The following is a 25,251-nucleotide window of genomic DNA, read 5'->3' on the forward strand; positions in this document are numbered from 1 at the left end:
CACATCCATTATCTGAAATAAATAGGTTCCATTATTTGATAGCTGTTTATCTTCCTTATATTTAACCCGAAAGGCAAAGAAGTCAATTTGAATCCTCAAAAGCAAGTTAAAGATTTAATCAAAGGTTTTGTCAATTGCATTTTTTGCAGTGAAGTTGACAGTTGTCAATCATCTGCAAAATTACAAAAAGAATGCCTTCTTCTCTTTTCTGATGAATTATCTTTTTCAGGATGCAGCTTATAAAAGCATTGCCAACAAAAATCTTCATTTTGCCCCTTTCAATGCATTAATGTCCATGGGAATAATCCAAAGTTTTTCAGAAAATCATTATTAAAATACTTTTTGCTACTTCGCAGTGCCTGAAGAAGAAGTCGAAGTTCTAAGGAAACCAAAACCTGTTCCAAGAGGTACTTGAAATGCATTTTCTTTGAAAAAAAATGCATTTGTACAGTGTGTTGATGAAACGCAAACATATTTTCCCAGAATTTTTTATCGTGCCATATTATCTTTTCAAATTGTGCAAATGTTGGAGCACATGCACCTCAGTGAGCTTGGAAATTGAATGCTGACATCATAATCAGGCATGTTAAAATACAGTTTGAAAAAATAATCATATTAGCTTCATTTACACAACGTATCACAAAGTGCAGGTATCACGTTAACAATGCTCAAACCTATCACCACCATTTTGATATTTAAACTTTGTAAAGCAAATAATTTCCAAATTTGTTTTTATCACAGCTCTCTGATAATGCATATCTTATGTTGGATATTTTATTTGGCCTCATATTGCAAAAGGTAAAAATAACTACTTTTAAAAACTTTAAAAAACGAACTACAACAACAACAAAAAGAAATCACACAGAGCCTTCTCGTTATCACGTTCATGAGGACCAGGATGACAATTGCACAATGTTGAAGTTTGCATGCTCACAATAACTTTTGAGCAAAAAAATAACATATTTTGAATTTAGCACCTGAAATATTTGCCAAACACTATTGACAAAAAGGAACTCCAAAAAGTAAGAAATTTGTCAACATTTTGAAACAATTTTTCTTCCAACAAACAAACGTTTGTAAGTGATATTGTTTGATTAGTTTTTTTGTTTGGGGATATTGTTTTTTTCTTTCATTTGAATAAAGGAATTGAATTTTGTTCCAACAGACCTAATACATGCATTTTTCCAAGTTACTTCATTTGTCCGAAACCAATTTATTTCATATCAATTTTGAAAGTATTTTAAACTATTTCCTGAACCTGCCCTACAGCAGAAAAGGGAGCTGAGGTTCCTCTCAAAGCAAAAGAGGATTCTGAAATTCCTCACAAGGCTAGACCTATTATTAGAGGTGAATGCAAATGCATTTGAGCAAAATAATGCATTTTATTAGCCAAAACCAGTCTTATGACATACTCACATCATTGTGGTTACACTATATTTTTCACAACTTCTGGGATAAACATCCACATCAATTTCACGATATACAGTGCTGAATTACATTGCACTTAACATTTTTACTTAATGAAAGTAAGTTTTCTTCAAGTTATGATCCTTTTGGCACAAAAAGTGAATAAAAGGTATTCCTTGTTTGTTGATATTATGTTGATCATGCAAAATATTTGAAAATCTCAAAATTGTAATGATCATTGCATTCTTTCTCTATTCCATTTTTTTGTATGGAGACAGTGCTTGTTGTGGTTGAAACTGCCTTAATTTTAGAAGATGACCTTTATCGGAAAACATTTAAGAGCAGGTTTCTCAGTTTGATGTTGTAAATTTTATAATTGATGAAAAAAATTGAAACATTTCTCCATTGAGGCAAAGCTAAAATGAAAGCATCGATGTGATGCATTGATCAAATACTTTTAAAAGTGATAATCTCATGCCATGAATCAGACATTCATTTTCTGAAATAATTAGGTTCCACTTTCTGAGAGATATTTATCTTCCTTTTATTTAACCCTGAAGGCAAAGAAGTGAATTTGATTCCTCAAAAGCAAATTAAAGAACTTATCAAAGGTTTGATCAGCAACATTTTTGCAGTGAAGTTGACAGTTGTCATTCATCTGCAAAATTACAGAAATAATGCCTTGGTTTCCTTTCCAATGAATATACTATGAGACTAATTAGATGATACAATTTATGAATGCGTTGCCAAAAAAACATCTTCATTTTCCCCCCTTTAATGCCAAAGTTACTCTGGGATTAATCCAAAGTTTTATATAAAATCATTATTAAAATACTTTTTGCTATTTCGTAGTGCCTGAAGAAGTCGAAGTTCCTAGGAAACCAAAAGTTGTTTCAAGAGGTACTTGAAATGCATTTTCTTTTCAAAAAAACAAAAATGCATTTGTACATTATTTTGATGAAACAAAAACATCTCTGAACAGAATTTTTTTCGTGCCCGATTATCTTTTCAAATTTTACAAATTTTGGTGCATGTGTAAGTAATTGACCTTGGAAATTGAATGCTGACATCAAAATCAGGCATGTTACAAATACAGTTTGAAAAAATAATCATAGTTTTATGAACGCAGTGTTTCCCAAAGAGTGCGGGTATTATCAAGTTAACAATGCTTTGATTTATCACCACCATTTTGATAATTAAACTTTGTAAAAACTAATTATTTCCAAATTATTGTTGAACACAGCTCTCTGATAATGCGTATCTTACATTGGATATTTTATTTGATCTCATATTGTAAAATGTAAAAACAACTACTTTTGCAATAATCTTAAGAACTGACAACACAGAAATACATCACATAGAGCCATCCTGTTATCACATTCAAGAAGACCAGGATGACAATTGATTGCACAATGCTGATATTTACTTGCGTGCAAAAGCATTTGAGCAAAAAAAAAAATACATATTTTTAATATATCATTTGAAATATTTGCCGAACATTTTTATGAAAAGGGAATCCCAAAGAGTGAACGCTTTGTAAACATTTTGACAACTTTTGGTCCAACAAACGATCGTTTGAAAGGAATATTTTAAAATTATTTTGTGAGGGGTGGCAGGGTGGAGATATTTGTCACTTTCAATTGATTAAATGAATTGATTATTTTCCAAACAGACCTCATACATGCATTTTCCAAGGCACTTCCTTTGTCTGCAACCAATTTATTTCATATCAATTTTGAAGGAATTTTAAACTAGTTGCTTAACCTGCCCCACAGCAGAAGAGGAAGCTGAGGTTCCTCTCAAGGCAAAAGAGGCTTCTGAGGTTCCTCACAAGAAAAAACCTATTATTGGAGGTGATTGTAAATGCATTTGAGCAAAATAATGCATTTTATTAGCCAAAAACAGGCTTATGACATACTCACATTATTGTAATTATACTCTATTTTTCAAAACTGGAATAGACGTCCACATTGATTTCACGATACACTGAATTATCTTGTACTTCAGATTTTTATTCCATGAAAGTTTCTTTTCTTGAGGTTATTATCCTTTTGACACATTTTGCTGAATAAAAGCAATACCCTCTTTGTTGATGATGTATTGACAACTCAAAATATTTCAAGATATCAAAATTGTTATGATCACTGTGTTCCTTATCTGTTCATTGATTGCTACAGAGATAACATTTGTATTGGTTGAAACCTCCTTGATTTTAGAAGATTAGCATAATTGGAAAACATTTAAGAGCAGATTTCTTGAGTTGATTTTTAATTTTTTTTGATTGATTCACAAAATTGGAACACTTATTTATTGAGGCAAAAGTGAAATGAAAGTATTGATGTGATGCATTGATCAAATACTTACAAAAGTGATAAACTCACATCAGTGATCAAACACATCCATTATCTGAAATAAATAGGTTCCATTATTTGATGGCTGTTTATCTTCCTTATATTTAACCCTGAAGGCAAAGAAGTCAATTTGATTCCTCAAAAGCAAGTTAAAGATTTAATCAAAGGTTTTGTCAATTGCATTTTTTGCAGTGAAGTTTACAGTTGTCAATCATCTGCAAAATTACAGAAATAATGCCTTCTTCTCTTTTTGAGGATGCAGCTTATAAAAGCATTGCCAACAAAAATCTTCATTTTGCCCCTTTCAATGCATTAATGTCCATGGGAATAATCCAAAGTTTTTCAGAAAATCATTATTAAAATACTTTTTGCTACTTCGCAGTGCCTGAAGAAGAAGTCGAAGTTCTAAGGAAACCAAAACCTGTTCCAAGAGGTACTTGAAATGCATTTTCTTTGAAAAAAACATGCATTTGTACAGTGTGTTGATGAAACGCAAACATATTTTCCCAGAATTTTTTATCGTGCCATATTAGCTTTTCAAATTGTGCAAATGTTGGAGCACATGCACCTCAGTGAGCTTGGAAATTGAATGCTGACATCATAATCAGGCATGTTAAAATACAGTTTGAAAAAATAATCATATTAGTTTCATTTACACAACGTATCACAAAGTGCAGGTATCACGTTAACAATGCTCAAACTTATCACCACAATTTTGATATTTAAACTTTGTAAAGCAAATAATTTCCAAATTTGTTTTTATCACAGCTCTCTGATAATGCATATCTTATGTTGGATATTTTATTTGGCCTCATATTGCAAAAGGTAAAAATAACTACTTTTGCAAAACTTTTAAAAACGAACTACAACAACAACAAAAAGAAATCACATAGAGCCTTCTCCTTATCACGTTCATGAGGACCATGATGACAATTGCACAATGTTGAAGTTTGCATGCTCACAATAACTTTTGAGCAAAAAAATAACATATTTTGAATTTAGCACCTGAAATATTTGCCAAACACTATTGACAAAAAGGAACTCCAAAAAGTAAGAAATTTGTCAACATTTTTAAACAATTTTTCTTCCAACAACGTTTGTAAGTGATATTGTTTGATTAGTTTTTTTGTTTGGGGATATTGTTTTTTTCTTTCATTTGAAAAAAGGAATTGAATTTTGTTCCAACGGACCTAATACATGCATTTTTCCAAGTTACTTCATTTGTCCGAAACCAATTTATTTCATATCAATTTTGAAAGTATTTTAAACTATTTCCTGAACCTGCCCTACAGCAGAAAAGGGAGCTGAGGTTCCTCTCAAAGCAAAAGAGGAATCTGAAATTCCTCACAAGGCTAAACCTATTATTAGAGGTGAATGCAAATGCATTTGAGCAAAATAATGCATTTTATTAGCCAAAACCAGTCTTATGACATACTCACATCATTGTGGTTACACTATATTTTTCCCAACTTCTGGGATAAACATCCACATCAATTTCACGATATACAGTGCTGAATTACATTGCACTTAACATTTTTACTTCATGAAAGTAAGTTTTCTTCAAGTTATGATCCTTTTGGCACAAAAAGTGAATAAAAGGAATTCCTTGTTTGTTGATATTATGTTGATCATGCAAAATATTTCAAAATCTCAAAATTGTAATGATCATTGCATTCTTTCTCTATTCCATTTTTTTGTATGGAGACAGTGCTTGTTGTGGTTGAAACTGCCTTAATTTTAGAAGATGACCTTTATCGGAAAACATTTAAGAGCAGGTTTCTCGGTTTGATGTTGTAAATTTTATAATTGATGAAAACATTGAAACATTTCTCCATTGAGGCAAAGCTAAAATGAAAGCATCGATGTGATGCATTGATCAAATACTTTTAAAAGTGATAATCTCATGCCATGAATCAGACATTCATTTTCTGAAATAATTAGGTTTGACTTTCTGAGAGATATTTATCTTCCTTTTATTTAACCATGAAGGCAAAGAAGTGAATTTGATTCCTCAAAAGCAAATTAAAGAACTTATCAAAGGTTTGATCAACAACATTTTTGCAGTGAAGTTGACAGTTGTCATTCATCTGCAAAATTACAGAAATAATGTTGTTTTCCTTTCCAATGAATATATTATGAGACTAATTAGATGATACAATTTATGAATGCGTTGCCAAAAAAACATCTTCATTTTCCCCCCTTTAATGCCAAAGTTACTCTGGGATTAATCCAAAGTTTTATATAAAATCATTATTAAAATACTTTTTGCTATTTCGCAGTGCCTGAAGAAGTCGAAGTTCCTAGGAAACCAAAAGTTGTTTCAAGAGGTACTTGAAATGCATTTTCTTTTGAAAAAAACAAAAATGCATTTGTACATTATTTTGATGAAACAAAAACATCTCTGAACAGAATTTTTTTCATGCCCGATTATCTTTTCAAATTTTACAAATTTTGGTGCATGTGTAAGTAATTGACCTTGGAAATTGAATGCTGACATCAAAATCAGGCATGTTACAAATACAGTTTGAAAAAATAATCATAGTTTTATGAACGCAGTGTTTCCCAAAGAGTGCGGGTATTATCAAGTTAACAATGCTTTGATTTATCACCACCATTTTGATAATTAAACTTTGTAAAAACTAATTATTTCCAAATTATTGTTGAACACAGCTCTCTGATAATGCGTATCTTACATTGGATATTTTATTTGATCTCATATTGTAAAATGTAAAAATAACTACTTTTGCAATAATCTGAAGAACTGACAACACAGAAATACATCACATAGAGCCATCCTGTTATCACATTCAAGAAGACCAGGATGACAATTGATTGCACAATGCTGATATTTACTTGCGCGCAAAAACATTTGAGCAAAAAAAAAAAATACATATTTTTAATATATCATTTGAAATATTTGCCGAACATTTTTATGAAAAGGGAATCCCAAAGAGTGAACGCTTTGTAAACATTTTGACAACTTTTGGTCCAACAAACGATAGTTTGAAAGGAATATTTTAAAATTATTTTGTGAGGGGTGGCAGGGTGGAGATATTTGTCTCTTTCAATTGATTAAATGAATTGATTATTTTCCAAACAGACCTCATACATGCATTTTCCAATGCACTTCCTTTGTCTGCAACCAATTTATTTCATATCAATTTTGAAGGGATTTTAAACCAGTTGCTTAACCTGCCCCACAGCAGAAGAGGAAGCTGAGGTTCCTCTCAAGGCAAAAGAGGCTTCTGAGGTTCCTCACAAGAAAAAACATATTATTAGAGGTGATTGTAAATGCATTTGAGCAAAATCATGCATTTATTAGCCAAAAACAGGCTTATGACACACTCACATTATTGTAATTATACTCTATTTTTCAAAACTGGAATAGACGTCCACATTGATTTCACGATACACTGAATTATCTTGTACTTCAGATTTTTATGCCATGAAAGTTTCTTTTCTTGAGGTTATTATCCTTTTGACACATTTTGCTGAATAAAAACAGTACCCTCTTTGTTGATGATGTATTGACAACTCAAAATATTTCAAGATATCAAAATTGTTATGATCACTGTGTTCCTTGTCTATTCATTGATTGCTACAGAGATAACATTTGTATTGGTTGAAACCTCCTTGATTTTAGAAGATTAGCATAATTGGAAAACATTGAAGAGCAGATTTCTTGAGTTGATTTTTAATTTTTTTTGATTGATTCACAAAATTGGAACACTTATTTATTGAGGCAAAAGTGAAATGAAAGTATTGATGTGATGCATTGATCAAATACTTACAAAAGTGATAAACTCACGTCAGTGATCAAACACATCCATTATCTGAAATAAATAGGTTCCATTATTTGATAACTGTTTATCTTCCTTATATTTAACCCTGAAGGCAAAGAAGTCAATTTGATTCCTCAAAAGCAAGTTAAAGATTTAATCAAAGGTTTTGTCAATTGCATTTTTTGCAGTGAAGTTGACAGTTGTCAATCATCTGCAAAATTTCAGAAAGAATGCCTTCTTCTCTTTTCTGATGAATTCTCTTTTTGAGGATGCAGCTTATAAAAGCATTGCCAACAAAAATCTTCATTTTGCCCCTTTCAATGCATTAATGTCCATGGGAATAATCCAAAGTTTTTCAGAAAATCATTATTAAAATACTTTTTGCTACTTCGCAGTGCCTGAAGAAGAAGTCGAAATTCTAAGGAAACCAAAACCTGTTCCAAGAGGTACTTGAAATGCATTTTCTTTGAAAAAAAATGCATTTGTACAGTGTGTTGATGAAACGCAAACATATTTTCTGAGAATTTTTTATCGTGCCATATTAGCTTTTCAAATTGTGCAAATGTTGGAGCACATGCACCTCAGTGAGCTTGGAAATTGAATGCTGACATCATAATTAGGCATGTTAAAATACAGTTTGAAAAAATAATCATATTAGTTTCATTTACACAACGTATCACAAAGTGCAGGTATCACGTTAACAATGCTCAAACTTATCACCACCATTTTGATATTTAAACTTTGTAAAGCAAATAATTTCCAAATTTGTTTTTATCACAGCTCTCTGATAATGCATATCTTATGTTGGATATTTTATTTGGCCTCATATTGCAAAAGGTAAAAATAACTACTTTTGCAAAACTTTTAAAAACGAACTACAACAACAACAAAAAGAAATCACATAGAGCCTTCTCATTATCACGTTCATGAGGACCAGGATGACAATTGCACAATGTTGAAGTTTGCATGCTCACAATAACTTTTGAGCAAAAAAATAACATATTTTGAATTTAGCACCTGAAATATTTGCCAAACACTATTGACAAAAAGGAACTCCAAAAAGTAAGAAATTTGTCAACATTTTGAAACAATTTTTCTTCCAACAAACAAACGTTTGTAAGTGATATTGTTTGATTAGTTTTTTTGTTTGGGGATATTGTTTTTTTCTTTCATTTCAATAAAGGAATTGAATTTTGTTCCAAAGGACCTAATACATGCATTTTTCCAAGTTACTTCATTTGTCCGAAACCAATTTATTTCATATCAATTTTGAAAATATTTTAAACTATTTCCTGAACCTGCCCTACAGCAGAAAAGGGATCTGAGGTTCCTCTCAAAGCAAAAGAGGAATCTGAAATTCCTCACAAGGCTAAACCTATTATTAGAGGTGAATGCAAATGCATTTGAGCAAAATAATGCATTTTATTAGCCAAAACCAGTCTTATGACATACTCACATCATTGTGGTTACACTGTATTTTTCACAACTTCTGGGATAAACATCCACATCAATTTCACGATATACAGTGCTGAATTACGTTGCACTTAACATTTTTACTTCATGAAAGTAAGTTTTCTTCAAGTTATGATCCTTTTGGCACAAAAAGTGAATAAAAGGAATTCCTTGTTTGTTGATATTATGTTGATCATGCAAAATATTTCAAAATCTCAAAATTGTAATGATCATTGCATTCTTTCTCTATTCCATTTTTTTGTATGGAGACAGTGCATGTTGTGGTTGAAACTGCCTTAATTTTAGAAGATGACCTTTATCGGAAAACATTTAAGAGCAGGTTGCTCGGTTTGATGTTGTAAATTTTATAATTGATGAAAAAAATTGAAACATTTCTCCATTGAGGCAAAGCTAAAATGAAAGCATCGATGTGATGCATTGATCAAATACTTTTAAAAGTGATAATCTCATGCCATGAATCAGACATTCATTTTCTGAAATAATTAGGTTCCACTTTCTGAGAGATATTTATCTTCCTTTTATTTAACCCTGAAAGCAAAGAAGTGAATTTGATTCCTCAAAAGCAAATTAAAGAACTTATCAAAGGTTTGATCAATAACATTTTTGCAGTGAAGTTGACAGTTGTCATTCATCTGCAAAATTACAGAAATAATGTCTTGATTTCCTTTCCAATGAATATACGATGAGACTAATTAGAGGATACAATTTATGATTGCGTTGCCAAAAAAACATTTTCATTTTCCCCCCTTTAATGCTGAAGTTACTCTGGGATTAATCCAAAGTTTTATGTAAAATCATTATTAAAATACTTTTTGCTACTTCGCAGTGCCTGAAGAAGTCACAGTTCCTCGGAAACCAAAAGTTGTTTCAAGAGGTACTTGAAATGCATTTTGTTTTGAGAAAAAAATGCATTTGTACATTATTTTGATGAAACAAAAACATCTCTGAACATAATTTTTTTCGTGCCCGATTATCTTTTCAAATTTTACAAATTTTGGTGCATGTGCCAGTAATTGACCTTGGAAATTGAATGCTGACATCAAAATCAGGCATGTTACAAATACAGTTTGAAAAAATAATCATAGTTTTATGAACGCAGTGTTTCCCAAAGAGTGCAGGTATTATCAAGTTAACAATGCTTTGATTTATCACCACCATTTTGATAATTAAAGTTTGTAAAAACTAATAATCTCCAAATTATTGTTGAACACAGCTCTCTGATAATGTGTATCTTATGTTGTATATTTTATTTGATCTCATATTGTAAAATGTAAAAATAATTACTTTTGCAATAATCTTAAGAACTGACAACACAGAAATACATCACATAGAGCCATCCTGTTATCACGTTCAAGTAGACCAGGATGACAATTGATTGCACAATGCTGATATTTACATGCTCGCAAAAACATTTGAGCAAAAAATATATCCATATATTTGAATATGTCACTTGAAATATTTGCCAAACATTTTTATGAAAAGGGAATCCCAAAGAGTGAACGCTTTGTAAACATTTTGACTATTTTTGGTCCAACAAACGATAGTTTGAAAGGGATATTTTAAAATTATTTTGTGAGGAGTGGCAGGGTGGAGATATTTGTCTCTTTCAATTGATTAAATGAATTGATTCTTTTCCAAACAGACCTAATACATGCATTTTTCCAAGGCACTTCCTTTGTCTGCAACAAATTTATTTCATATCAATTTTGAAGGGATTTTAAACGAGTTGCTTAACCTGCCCCACAGCAGAAGAGGAAGCTGAGGTTCCTCTCAAGGCAAAAGAGAAATCTGAGGTTCCTCACAAGAAAAAACCTATTTTTAGAGGTAAATGCATTTGAGCAAAATAATGCATTTTTTTAGCCAAAAACAGGCTTATGACTCACAATAACTCACATTATTGTAATTATACTCTATTTTTCACAACTGGAATAGACGTCCACATCGATTTCACGATACACTGAATTATCTTGTACTTCAGATTTTTATTTCATGAAAGTAACTTTTCTTGAGGTTATTATCCTTTTGACAAATTTTGCTGAATAAAAGCAATACCCTCTTTTTTGATGATACATTGACAACTCAAAATATTTCAAGATCTCAAAATTGTTATGATCACTGTGTTCCTTGTCTATTCATTGATTTTTACAGAGATAGCATTTGTATTCGTTGAAACCTCCTTGATTTTAGAAGATTAGCATCATTCAAAAACATTTAAGACCAGATTTCTTGAGTTGATTTTTAAAAATTTTGATTGATTCAAAAAATTGAAACACTTATTTATTGAGGCAAAAGTGAAATGAAAGTATTGATGTGATGCATTGATCAAATACTTATAAAAGTGATCAACTCACGTCAGTGATCAAACACATCCATTATCTGAAATAAATAGGTTCCATTATTTGATAGCTGTTTATCTTCCTTATATTTAACCCTGAAGGCAAAGAGGTGAATTTGATTCCTCAAAAGCAAGTTAAAGAACTTATCAAAGGTTTGACCAATAACATTTTTGCAGTGAAGTTTGCAGTTGTCATTCATCTGCAAAATTACAGAAATAATGTCTTGTTTTCCTTTCCAATGAATATACTATGAGACTAATTAGAGGATACAATTTATGACTGCGTTGCCAAAAAAACATCTTCATTTTCCCCCCTTTAATGCCGAAGGTACTCTGGGATTAATCCAAAGTTTTATATGAAATCATTATTAAAATACTTTTTGCTACTTCGCAGTGCCTGAAGAAGTCGAAGTTCCTAGGAAACCAAAAGTTGTTTCAAGAGGTACTTGAAATGCATTTTCTTTTGAAAAAAAAAATGCATTTGTACATTATTTTGATGAAACAAAAACATCTCTGAACATAATTTTTTTCGTGCCTGATTACCTTTTCAAATTTTACAAATTTTGGTGCATGTGCAAGTAATTGACCTTGGAAATTGAATGCTGACATCAAAATCAGGCATGTTACAAATACAGTTTGAAAAAATAATCATAGTTTTATGAACGCAATGGTTCCCAAAGGATGCAGGTATTATCAAGTTAACAATGCTTTGATTTATCACTACCATTTTGATAATTACACTTTGTAAAAACTAATAATTTCCAAATTATTGTTGAACACAGCTCTCTGATAATGCGTGTCTTATGTTGTATATTTTATTTGATCTCATATTGTAAAATGTAAAAATAATTACTTTTGCAATAATCTTGAGAACCGACAACACAGAAATACATCACATCGAGCCATCCTGTTATCACGTTCAAGAAGACCAGGATGACAATTGATTGCACAATGCTGATATTTACATGCTCGCAAAAACATTTGAGGAAAAAAAAATACATATTTTTAATATATCATTTGAAATATTTGCCGAACATTTTTATGAAAGGGGAATCCCAAAGAGTGAACGCTTTGTAAACATTTTGACAATTTTTGGTCCAACAAACGATAGTTTGAAAGGAATATTTTAAAATTATTTTGTGAGAGGTGGCAGGGTGGAGATATTTGTCTCTTTCAATTGATTAAATGAATTGATTATTTTCCAAACAGACCTCATACATGCCTTTTTCCAAGGCACTTCCTTTGTCTGCAACAAATTTATTTCATATCAATTTGGAAGGGATTTTAAACTAGTTGCTTAACCTGCCCCACAGCAGAAGAGGAACCTGAGGTTCCTCTCAAGGAAAAAGAGGAATCTGAGGTTCCTCACAAGAAAAAACCTATTATTGGAGGTGATTGTAAATGCATTTGTGCAAAATAATGCATTTTATTTGCCAAAAACAGGCTTCTGACAACTCACATTATTGTAATTATACTCTATTTTTCACAACTGGAATAGACGTCCACATCAATTTCACGATACACTGAATTATCTTGTACTTCAGATTTTTATTTCATGAAAGTAACTTTTCTTGAGGTTATTATCCTTTTGACATATTTTGCTGAATAAAAGCAATGCCCTCTTTTTTGATGATATATTGACAACTCAAAATATTTCAAGATATCAAAATTGTTATGATCACTGTGTTCCTTGTCTATTCATTGATTTTTACAGAGATAGCATTTGTATTAGTTGAAACCTCCTTGATTTTAGAAGATTAGCATCATTAGAAAATATTTAAGACCAGATTTCTTGAGTTTATTTTTGAAAAATTTCATTGATTCAAAAAATTGAAACACTTATTATTTGAGGCAAAAGTGAAATGAAAGTATTGATGTGATGCATTGATCAAATACTTATAAAAGTGATAAACTCACGTCAGTGATCAAACACATCCATTATCTGAAATAAATAGGTTCCATTATTTGATAGCTGTTTATCTTCCTTATATTTAACCCTGAAGGCAAAGATGTCAATTTGATTCCTCAAAAGCAAGTTAAAGATTTAATCAAAGGTTTGGTCAATTGCATTTTTTGCAGTGAAGTTGACAGTTGTCAATCATCTACAAAATTACAGAAAGAATGCCTTCTTCTCTTTTCTGATGAATTATCTTTTTGAGGATGCAGCTTATAAAAGCATTGCGAACAAACCTTCGTCATTTTGCCCCATTTAATGCATTAATGTCCATTGGAATAATCCAAAGTTTTCCAGAAAATCATTATTAAAATACTTTTTGCTACTTCGCAGTGCCTGAAGAAGAAGTCGAAGTTCTAAGGAAACCAAAACCTGTTCCAAGAGGTACTTGAAATGCATTTTCTTTGAAAAAAAAAATGCATTTGCACAGTGCGTTGATGAAACACAAATATATATTTCCCAGAATTTTTTATCGTGCAATATTAGCTTTTCAAATTGTGCAAATGTTGGAGCACATGCACCTCAGTGAGCTTGGAAATTGAATGCTGATATCATAATCAGGCATGTTAAAATACAGTTTGAAAAAATAAACCTATTAGTTCCATTGACACAACGTATCACAAAGTGCAGTTATCAAGTTAACAATGCTCAAACTTATCACCACCATTTTGATATTTAAACTTTGTAAAGCAAATAATTTCCAAATTTGTTGTTATCACAGCTCTCTGATAATGCATATCTTGTGTTGGATATTTTATTTGGCCTCATATTGCAAAAGGTAAAAATAACTACTTTTGCAAACCTTTTTTAAAACGAACAACATCAACAACAAAAAGAAATCACATAGAGCCTTCTCGTCATCACGTTCAAGAGGACCAGGATGACAATTGCACAATGTTGAAGTTTGCATGCTCACAATAACTTTTGAGCAAAAAAATAACATATTTTGAATTTAGCACCTGAAATATTTACCAAACACTATTGACAAAAGGGAACTCCAAAGAGTAAGAAATTTGTCAACATTTTGATATAATTTTTCTTCCAACAAACAATAGTTTTAAAGTGATATTGTTTGATTAGTTTTACATTTGGGGATATTGTTTTCTTCTTTCATTTGTATAAAGGAATTGAATTTTGTTCCAACGGACCTAATACATGCATTTTTCCAAGTTACTTCATTTGTCAAAAACCAATTTATTTCATATCAATTTTGAATGTATTTTAAACTATTTCCTGAACCTGCCCGACAGCAGAAAAGGAAGCTGAGGGTCCTCTCAAAGCAAAAGAGGAATCTGAGGTTCCTCACAAGAAAAAACCTATTATTAGAGGTGATTGTAAATGCATTTGAGCACAATAATGCATTTTATTAGCCAAAACCAGTCTTATGACATACTCACATTGCTGTGGTTACACTCTATTTTTTCACAACTTATGGAATCAACATCCACATCAATTTCATGATAGACAGCACTGAATTACGCTGCACTTAACATTTTTACTTCATGAAAGTAAGTTTTCTTCAAGTTGTGATCCTTTTGACACAAAAAGTGAATAATAGGAATTCCTTGTTTGTTGATCATATGTTGATCACTCAAAATATTTCAAAATCTCAAAATTGTAGTGATCATTGGATTATTTCTCGATTGCTTTTTTTGTATGGAAACAGTGCTTGTAGTGGTTGAAACTTCCTTAATTTTAGAAGATGAGCTTCATCGGAAAACATTTAAGAACAGGTTTCTCGGGTTGATATTGTAAATTTTACATTTGATGAAAAAAATTGAAACATTTATCCATTGTGACAAAGCTAAAATGAAAGCATCGATGTGATGCATTGATCAAATACTTTTAAAAGTGGTAAACTCATGCCATGAATCAGACATTCATTATCTGAAATAATTAGGTTCCATTTTCTGAGAGATATTTATATTCCTTTTATTTAACCCTGAAGGCAAAGATGTGAATTTGATTCCTCAAAAGCAAGTTAAAGAACTTATCAAAGGTTTGATCAATAACATTTTTGCAGTGAAGTTTGCAGTTGTCATTCATCTGCAACATCACAGAAATAATGTCCTGTTTTCCTTTCGAATTAATATTCTATTAGAGGATACAATTGATGGCAGCGTTGCCAACAAAACATCTTCATTTTCCCCCCTTTCATGCCGAAGTTACTCTGGGATTAATCCAAAGTTTTACTTCAAATCATTATTAAAATACTTTTTGCTACTTTGCAGTGCCTGAAGAAGTCGAAGTTCCGAGGAAACCGAAAGTTGTTTCAAGAGGTACTTGAAATGCATTTTCTTTTGAAAAAAAAAAAATGCATTTGTACATTATTTTGATGAAACAAAAACATCTCTGAACAGAATTTTTTTCGTGCCCGATTATGTTTTCAAATTTTACAAATTTTGGTGCATTACATTTGTAATTGACCTTGGAAATTGAATGCTGGCATCAAAATCAGGCACGTTACAAATACAGTTTGAAAAAATAATCATAGTTTTATGAACGCAGTGTTTCGCAAAGAGTGCAGGTATTATCAAGTTAACAATTTTTTTGATTTATCACCAACATTTTGATTATTAAACTTTGTAAAAACTAATTATTTCCAAATTATTAACACAGCTCTTTGATAATGTGGATCTTATATTGTATATTTTATTTGATCTCATATTGTAAAATGTAAAAATAACTACTTTTGCAATAATCTGAAGAACTGACAACACAAACATGCATCACATAGAGCCATCCTGTTATCACGTTCAAGAAGACCAGGGTGACAACTGATTGCACAATGCTGATATTTACATGCTCGCAAAAACATTTGAGCAAAATAAAATACATATTTTTAATATATCACTTGAAATATTTGCCGAACATTTTTATGAAAGGGGAATCCCAAAGAGTGGACGCTTTGTAAACATTTTGACAATTATTGGTCCAACAAACGATAGTTTGAAAGGAATATTTTAAATTTATTTTGTGAGTTAAATGAATTGATTATTTTTCCAACAGACCTCATTCATGCATTTTTCCAAGGCACTTCCTTTGTCTGCAAAAAATTTATTTCATATCAATTTTGAAGGGATTTTAAACTAGTTGCTTAACCTGCCCCACAGCAGAAGAGGAAGCTGAGGTACCTCTCAAGGCAAAAGAGGATTTTGAGGTTCCTCACAAGAAAAAACCTATTACTAGAGGTGATTGTAAATGCATTTGAACAAAATAATGCATTTTATTAGCCAAAAACAGGCTGATGACATACTCACATTATTGTAATTATACTCTATCTTTCACAACTGGAATAGAAGTCCACATCAATTTCACTATATACTGAATTATCATGTACTTCAGATTTTTATTTCATGAAAGTAACTTTTCTTGAGGTTATTATCCTTTTGACACATTTTGCTGAATAAAAGCAATACCCTCTTTGTTGATGATATATTGACAACTCAAAATATTTAAACATTTCAAAATTGTTATGATCACTGTGTTCCTTGTCTATTCATTGATTGGTACAGAGATAGCATTTGTATTAGTTGAAACCTCCTTGATTTTAGAAGGTAAGCATCATTGGAAAACATTTAAGAGCAGATTTCTTGAGTTGATTTTATAAATTTTTTGATTGATTAAAAAAATTGAAACACTTATTTATTGAAGCAAAAGTGAAATGAAAGTATTGATGTGATGCATTGATCAAATACTTACAAAAGTGGTAAACTCACGTCAGTGATCAAACACATCCATTATCTGAAATAAATAGGTTCCATTATTTGATAGCTGTTTATCTTCCTTATATTTAACCCTGAAGGAGAAGTCAATTTGATTCCTCAAAAGCAAGTTAAAGATTTAATCAAAGGTTTGGGCAATTGCATTTTTTGCAGTGACGTTGACAGTTGTCAATCATCTGCAAAATTCTAGAAAGAATGCCTTCTTCTCTTTTCTGATGAAATATCTTTTTGAGGATGCAGCTTATGATATCATTGCCAACAAACCATCTTCATTTTGCCCCTTTTAATGCAGTAATCTCAATGGGAATAATGCAAAGTTTTTCAGAAAATCATTATTAAAATACTTTTTGCAACTTCGCAGTGCCCGAAGAAGAAGTCGAAGTTATAAGGAAACCAAAACCTGTTCCAAGAGGTACTTGAAATGCATTTTCTTTGAAAAAAAAACATGCATTTGTACAGTGTGTTGATGAAACACAAATATATTTTCCCAGATGTTTTTATCGTGCCATATTAGCTTTTCAAATTGTGCAAATGTTGGAGCACATGCACCTTAGTGAGCTTGGAAATTGAATGCTGGCATGATAGATAGTCAGGCATGTTAAAATACAGTTGGAAAAAATAATCATATTCGTATCATATCATATCATATCATATCCTATCATATTCGTTTCATTTGCACAATGTATCACAAAGAGTGAAGGTATTAATAAGATAAAAATGCCTGTACTTATCACCACCATTTTGATATTTAAACTTTGTAAAGCAAATAATTTCCAAATTTGTTTTTATCACAGCTCTCTGGTAATGCATATCTTATGGTGGATATTTTATTTGGCCTCATATTGCAAAAGGTAAAAATAACTACTTTTGCAAAACTTTTAACGAACAACAACAACAAAAATAAATCAGATAGAGCCTTCTCGTCATCACGTTCAAGAGGACCAGGATGACAATTGCACAATGTGGAAGTTTGCATGCTCACAATAACTTTTGAGCAAAAAAATAACATATTTTGAATTTAGCACCTGAAATATTTGCCAAACACTATTGACAAAAGGGAACTCCAAAGAGTGAGACCTTTGTCAACATTTTTAAACACTTTTTCTTCCAACAAACAATAGCTTTAAAGTGATATTTTTTAATTAGTTTTTTTGTTTGGGATATTGTTTTTTTCTTTCATTTGAATAAAGGAATTGAATTGTGTTCCAACGGACCTAATACATGCATTTTTCCAAGTTACTTCATTTGTCCGAAACCAATTTATTTCATATCAATTTTGAAAGGTTTTAAAGCTATTTCCTGAACCTGCCCTACAGCAGAAAAGGAAGCTGAGGTTCCTCTCAAAGCAAAAGAGGAATCTGATATTCCTCACAAGGCTAAACCTATTATTAGAGGTGATTGCAAATGCATTTGAGCAAAATAATGCATTTTATTAGCCAAAACCAGTCTAATGACATACTCACATTATTGTGGTTGCACTCTAATTTTTCACAACTTCTGGAATAAACATCCACATCACTTTCACGATATACAGTGCTGAATTACGTTGCACTTAACATTATTACTTCATGAAAGTAAGTTTTCTTTAAGTTATGATCCTTTTGACACAAAAAGTGAATAAAAAGAATTCCTTGTTTGTTGATCATATGTTGATCACTCAAAATATTTCAAAAGCTCAAAATTGTAATGATCATTGCATTCTTTCTCGATTGCTTTTTTTTGTATGGAGACAGTGCTGGCTGTGGTTGAAACTTCCTTAATTTTAGAAGAATTCCTTGTTTGTTGATCATATGTTGATCACTCAAAATATTTCAAAATCTCAAAATTGTAATGATCATTGCATTCTTTCTCGATTGCTTTTTTTTGTATGGAGACAGTGCTGGCTGTGGTTGAAACTTCCTTAATTTTAGAAGATGAGCTTTATCGGAAAACATTTAAGAGCAGGTTTCTCAGGTTGATATTGTAAATTTTATAATTGATGAAAAAAATTGAAACATTTCTCCATTGAGAAAAAGCTAAAATGAAAGCATCGATGTGATGCATTGATCAAATACTTTTAAAAGTGATAATCTCATGCCATGAATCAGACATTCATTATCTGAAATAATTAGGTTCCATTTACTGAGAGATATTTATCTTCTTTTTATTTAACTCTGAAGGCAAAGATGTGAATTTGATTCCTCAAAAGCAAGTGAAAGAACTTATCAAAGGTTTGATCAATAACATTTTTGCAGTGAAGTTTGCAGTTGTCATTCATCTGCAAAATTACAGAAATAATGTCTTGTTTTCCTTTCCAATGAATATACTATTAGAGGATACAATTTATGACTGCGTTGCCAACAAAACATCTTCATTTTCCCCCCATTCATGCCGAAGTTACTCTGGGATTAATCCAAAGTTTTACATCAAATCATTATTCAAATACTTTTTGCTACTTCGCAGTGCCTGGAGAAGTCGAAGTTCCTAGGAAACCAAAAGTTGTTTCAAGAGGTACTTGAAATGCATTTTTTTTTTTTAAATAATGCATTTGTACATTTTTTTGATGAAACAAAAACATCTCTGAACAGAATTTTTTTCGTGCCCGATTATCTTTTCAAATTTTACAAATTTTGGTGCATGTGCAACTAATTGACCTTGGAAAAAGAATGCTGACATCAAAATCAGGCATGTTACAAATAAAATTTGAAAAAATAATCATAGTTTTATGAATGCAGTGTTTCACAAAGAGTGCAGATATTATCAAGTTACAATTTTTTGATTTATCACCAACATTTTGATTATTAAACTTTGTAAAAACTAATTATTTCCAAATTATTGTTGAACACAGCTCTTTGATAATGTGTATCTTATATTATATTGTATATTTTATTTCGATCTCATATTGTAAAATGTAAAAAATAATTACTTTTGCAATAATCTTCAGAACTGACAACACAAAAATGCATCACATAGAGCCATCCTGTTATGACGTTCAAGAAGACCAGGATGACAATTGATTGCACAATTTTGATATTTACATGCTCGCAAAAACATTTGAGCAAAAAAAAATACATATTTTAAATATTTTTATGAAAGGGAATCCCAAAGAGTGAATGCTTTGCAAACATTTTGACAATTTTTGGTCGGACAAACGATAGTTTGAAAGGAATATTTTGAAATTATTTTGTGAGGGGTTGCAGGGTGGAGATATTTGTCTCTTTCAATTGATTAAATGAATTGATTATTTTCCAAACAGACCTCATACATGCATTTTTCCAAGGCACTTCCTTTGTCTGCAACAAATTTATTTCATATCAATTTTGAAGGGATTTTAAACGAGTTGCTTGACCTCCCCCACAGCAGAAGAGGAAGCTGAGGTTCCTCTCAAGGCAAAAGAGGTTTCTGGGGTTCCTCACAAGAAAAAACCTATTATTAGAGGTGATTGTTAATGCATTTGTGCAAAATAATGCATTTTATTGGCCAAAAACAGGCTTATGACATACTCACATTATTGTAATTATACTCTATTTTTCACAACTGGAATAGACGTCCACATCGATTTCACGATATCCTGAATTATCTTGTACTTCAGATTTTTATTTCATTAAAGTAACTTTTCTTGAGGTTATTATCCTTTTGACACATTTGGCTGAATAAAAGCAATACCCACTTTATTGATGATATGTTGACAACTCAAAATATTTAAACATATCAAAATTGTTATGATCACTGTGTTCCTTGTCTATTCATTGATTGGTGCAGAGATAGCATTTGTATTGGTTGAAACCTCCTTGATTTTAGAAGATTAGCATCATTGGAAAACATTTAAGTGCAGATATCTCGAGTTGATTTGCTAAATTTTTGGATTGATTCAAAAAATTGTACACTTATTTGTTGAGGCAAAGGTGAAATGAAAGTATTGATGTGATGCATTGATCAAAATACTTTTAAAAGTGACAAGTCAGGAGACGACGATGGTTCACGAGCAAGCGGTATTCAATGACAAAGGACGGACTGCTGTGAAATGGCCGTCCTTTGTGACCTTTAAAAGTCAAAATCGACATTGAAAATATATGAATAGGAATGTATTATCTGTTATGAGACTAGTTAGCTACACAATTCCGAAAATTCGGTTCAATTCCGACAACTTTGAAAATTTGATCTTTGTGACATTGAAATGTCAAAACGAAGGTTACTGACCTTGAAATGAGATAGAAAATAATGTATAATCAGTTATGAGGTTAGTTAGCTGCACAATACCGAAAATTTGGTTCGATTCGGACAACTTTGAAACTTTGACCTTTGTGACCTTCAAAGGTTGAAGATTCTGAAATTTGTTGGAAAACTTGTATTTCATGATGTATGTGATAATATAAGATCAGTACGGCATTTCGCCCTATCAGGAAGCGAACAATGTAATAAAACAATCAAAAATCGATTTTTCTAAATTTCGTGACCTTGTGACCTTGACCTTGGGGCAAAAATGAAAAATCGAGCTCCGTGGGGCTAGACACATGACAATGGCCTAACCAAATATCGAAACCCCTGTCAGATTCCACCAAACCCCTCGGAGAAGATGTAGCTTGAACTCGATTACCCCCTAAAAAGACATCTTTTTCGGGCGTGGCTCCGCCCACAATGGGCGCAATACGCCCACTCTAGGCAGAACACAACTAGATCATGATATCAACGTCCCACCCAAGTTTCATCAACATCAAATGATATCATCGGGTAGTTATGCTGCGGACAGACAGACACACACACAGACAGACGCACACACATGACGAATATAGTGGTTACTTGATAACTCGTGAACCAATAAACTCATGTCAGTAATCAAACACATCCATTATCTGAAATAAATAGGTTCCATTATTTGATAGCTGTTTATCTTCCTTATATTTAACCCTGAAGGCAAAGAAGTCAATTTGATTCCTCAAAAGCAAGTTAAAGATTTAATCAAAGGTTTGGTCCATTGCATTTTTTGCAGTGAGGTTGACAGTTGTCAATCATCTTCAAAATTATGGAAAGATTGCCTTCTTTTCTTTTCCAGTGAATATACTCTTTGAGAATGCTGTTTATTCCATTGCCAAATATTCCATTCCATTGCCAAGTGGCATTGCCAACAAAACATCATTCTCCCCCCTTTAATGCAGTAATCTCTCTGGTATTTATCCAATGATTTTCAGAAAACCAACATTAAATTACTTTTTGCAATTTTGCAGTGCCTGAAGAAGAGGTTAAAGTTCCTAGGAAACCAAAAGTTGTTTCAAGAGGTAATTGAAATTCATTTTCTTCTAAAAGAAAATGCATTTGTACAGTATTTTGATGAAATTTAAAAAAATTCAACAGAAGTTTTTATCATGCCAAATTATATTTTCAAATTTTGCTAATTTTGGAGCACGTGCACCTCATACAGTGAGGTTGGAAATTGAATGCTGACATCATAATCAGGCATGTTAAAAATAAAGTTTGAAAAAATAATCAATATAGTTTTATTAACGGAGTGCTTCACAAAGAGTGCAGGTATTATCAAGTTAACATTGCTTAGATTTATCACCACCGTTTTTATGCTCAAATTTTGTAAAACAAATAATTTCCAAATTTTTGTTTCACACAGCCCTCTGATAATGCAAAATAATCATAATCGTTGTATTCACACAGTCTTTCGCATATAGTGCAGTTGTTATGGTGTTAACAAACTTCAATTTTTCACCCTGTTTAGATGTTTACATTTTGTAAAAACAAATAATTTCCGAATCATTGTTTAACACAGCTCTCTGACAATGCATACCTTATGTTTTATGTTTTATTTTTTACTTTGCATTGTAAATGGTAAAATAACTACTTTTGCAAGACAGTGCTTTACAAAACTCTCAAATTCCACAAATACATCACGTAGAGCCTTGTAGCGATCACGTTCTAGAAGACAAGGATGGCAAGTAATTGCACAATGTTGAAATTTACATGCTCATAAAAACATTTCATCAAAAAACCCAACATATTTTGAATTTATCACCTGAAATATATGCAGAAAACTTTTATCAGGAGGGAACCACTTAGAGTAAAAACTTTGGGAACATTTTGATTCAGTTTTAGTTTCAAGAAAAACATCGTAAAAAGTGACTGTTTTTATTGATTTTTGTTTTGGGGACATGGTTGTTTGTCTATTGAATAATGGAATTGATTTTCTTTCCAACACACCTCATACATATGTTTTTCAATGGCACTTCCTTTGTTCTGAACCAATTTATTCATATCAATTTGGAATTGATTATAAATGATTTGCTTAACCTGCCCTGCAGCAGAAGAGGTAGCTGAGGTTCCTCTCATGGCAAAATATGATTCTGAGGTTCCTCACAAAGCAAAACCTGTTGTTAGAGGTGATTGTAAATGCATTTGAATAAAATAATGCATTTTATTAGCCAAAGCCAGACTTAAAAAATACCCACAATATTGTAATTATTCTCTCTTTTTCAGACCTTTGGGAATAAACATTCACATTGATATCACAATATGCTGAATTATTTTGCACTTAAGATTTTTATTTTATGAAAGCAACTTTTCTTCTTGTTATGACCCTTTTATCACATTTAACTAAATAATAGGAATTCCCTGTTTGTTGATGATGTATTGCCGACTCAAATTATTTCAAATCATTAAAATTGTCATGATCACTGCATTGTTTCTTCCCCTTGAATGCAGTAATCTTTCAGGGATTAATCCAAAGTTTTTCAGAAAATCATTGTTAAAATACCTTTTTCTTCTTCGCAGTGCCCGAAGAGGAAGTAGAAGTTCCTCGGAAACTAAAAGCTGTTCCAAGAGGTATTTGAAATGCATTTTCTTAAAACAAAAAAAGCCTTTGTACAGTATTTTGATGAAACATAATTTTTAACATAATTTTTTTGACATTCTGCATTTTCTTCTCAGTTTTTGCAAATCTTGGAGCATGTGCACTTCAGTGAGCTCAGAAATTGAATGCTGACATCATAATTAGGCTTGTTAAAAACACTTAGCCTTGTTATCACCATTGTTATCACCACAGTTATCGCCACTGCTTATCCAGAGGGGGGTAAACATTTGTGTTATTTCTACAAGATCTATTGAGGACTTGAAACACAAGTGTACCCCACCCCTGCCCTTTCCCTTCCATATATCTCCCGATGTCCCTGTTGTCTGCTGGTGTTGTACTTCCCTCTCTCTCCCCCTCTTGTCTCCCATTCCCTTTGTTATATTTTCTTTGTGTTAGCTCTTACATGAGCCTCAATTGAGTATACAAAAAAGAGGCAAGAACTCCAGAAGGTTATAAAGAAGAGAGTGATCAATAAGAAGACTGCAATGGAGGCCACTGGAGGCGGCTCGGGTGAAATTGTCACTGTTTCGAGGATTGAGATGCTTGTGGCTTCATCTCTAGCTCAAAACTCAAATGAAGGGAGAGGAAAGGATGGAAATGCTACGTTGGGATGTCCAGAAATGATCAACAAGCAAGAGCATTGGGAAGCGACCTTGCTGCTCGTTGGAACCATGCAAACCATGGGATTCCAATAAACGATCCTTGGTGGATTTTTCACTGCCAGCACAATTTCAATTTTTTTTGCTCAAGCGACCAGTCCTTCAATGTAGACCCTAGCAGTACAGCATTGCAAAAACCACAAGGTTATTTTGGACCTCCACCATTCCTACCAAACAGTGAAGGGGAAGTAACACTTTGGATTACAGTTTGTCCAATTTCTCTGGCATGGTCAGACAGATGACTCCAGTAGATCGAAAGGAGGTGAATGGCATTAACGTTGAAGCAAACCCTTCGATCTCTGCTAAGGCCACATAATTCTTCCGAGTACAGCACGTGCAGCCCACAAGGGTGTTGCCGAAGAGGTGTCTCCAAGGTCCTCTCCCTTGGTATTTGATGATATGCCTTCGATGCAACAAAGCCAACAGCAATATAGCAGTGCTGACAGCAAGGGTACCTTTTCTGCACAGTTAGCCAGGGAATGGCTATGGCTTGGCCATGACATTTTCATTTGAGTTTAAAACAATGATCATAACAGTTTTATTGACACCATGTTTCACATTTAGTGCAGGTATTATGAAGTTAACAATGCTCAGATTTATCACCACCATTTGGATGTGTAAACTTTGTAAAAACAAATAATTTCCACATTATTGTTTAATAACAGCTCTCTTTAACAGCTCTTTGACAATGCATGCCTTATGTTGTATATTTTATTTAGCCTGATATTGTAAA

The 25,251-nt window shown here is 32.0% G+C and overlaps 1 protein-coding gene across 1 annotated transcript in view; it reads left to right on the plus strand.

Annotated features, from left to right (window-relative positions):
* TTN (titin) overlaps positions 1-25,251 on the plus strand; it is a 501,281-nt gene that overhangs the window by 300,660 nt on the left and 175,370 nt on the right. The window contains exons 212-228 of the mRNA XM_078776713.1: positions 357-407; positions 1,270-1,347; positions 2,260-2,307; positions 4,141-4,191; positions 6,038-6,085; positions 6,962-7,039; positions 7,936-7,986; positions 9,840-9,887; positions 11,743-11,790; positions 13,636-13,686; positions 14,556-14,630; positions 15,534-15,581; positions 16,416-16,493; positions 17,389-17,439; positions 19,470-19,517; positions 20,370-20,444; positions 23,781-23,831. Coding sequence (XP_078632839.1) covers positions 357-407; positions 1,270-1,347; positions 2,260-2,307; positions 4,141-4,191; positions 6,038-6,085; positions 6,962-7,039; positions 7,936-7,986; positions 9,840-9,887; positions 11,743-11,790; positions 13,636-13,686; positions 14,556-14,630; positions 15,534-15,581; positions 16,416-16,493; positions 17,389-17,439; positions 19,470-19,517; positions 20,370-20,444; positions 23,781-23,831 — 978 coding nt within the window. The remainder of the gene's footprint in view (positions 1-356; positions 408-1,269; positions 1,348-2,259; positions 2,308-4,140; positions 4,192-6,037; positions 6,086-6,961; positions 7,040-7,935; positions 7,987-9,839; positions 9,888-11,742; positions 11,791-13,635; positions 13,687-14,555; positions 14,631-15,533; positions 15,582-16,415; positions 16,494-17,388; positions 17,440-19,469; positions 19,518-20,369; positions 20,445-23,780; positions 23,832-25,251) is intronic.

The sequence above is a fragment of the Myxine glutinosa genome, chromosome 1, assembly GCF_964187855.1.
Source record: "Myxine glutinosa chromosome 1, kmMyxGlut1.1, whole genome shotgun sequence".
In the NCBI taxonomy this organism is placed as follows: domain Eukaryota; kingdom Metazoa; phylum Chordata; class Myxini; order Myxiniformes; family Myxinidae; genus Myxine; species Myxine glutinosa.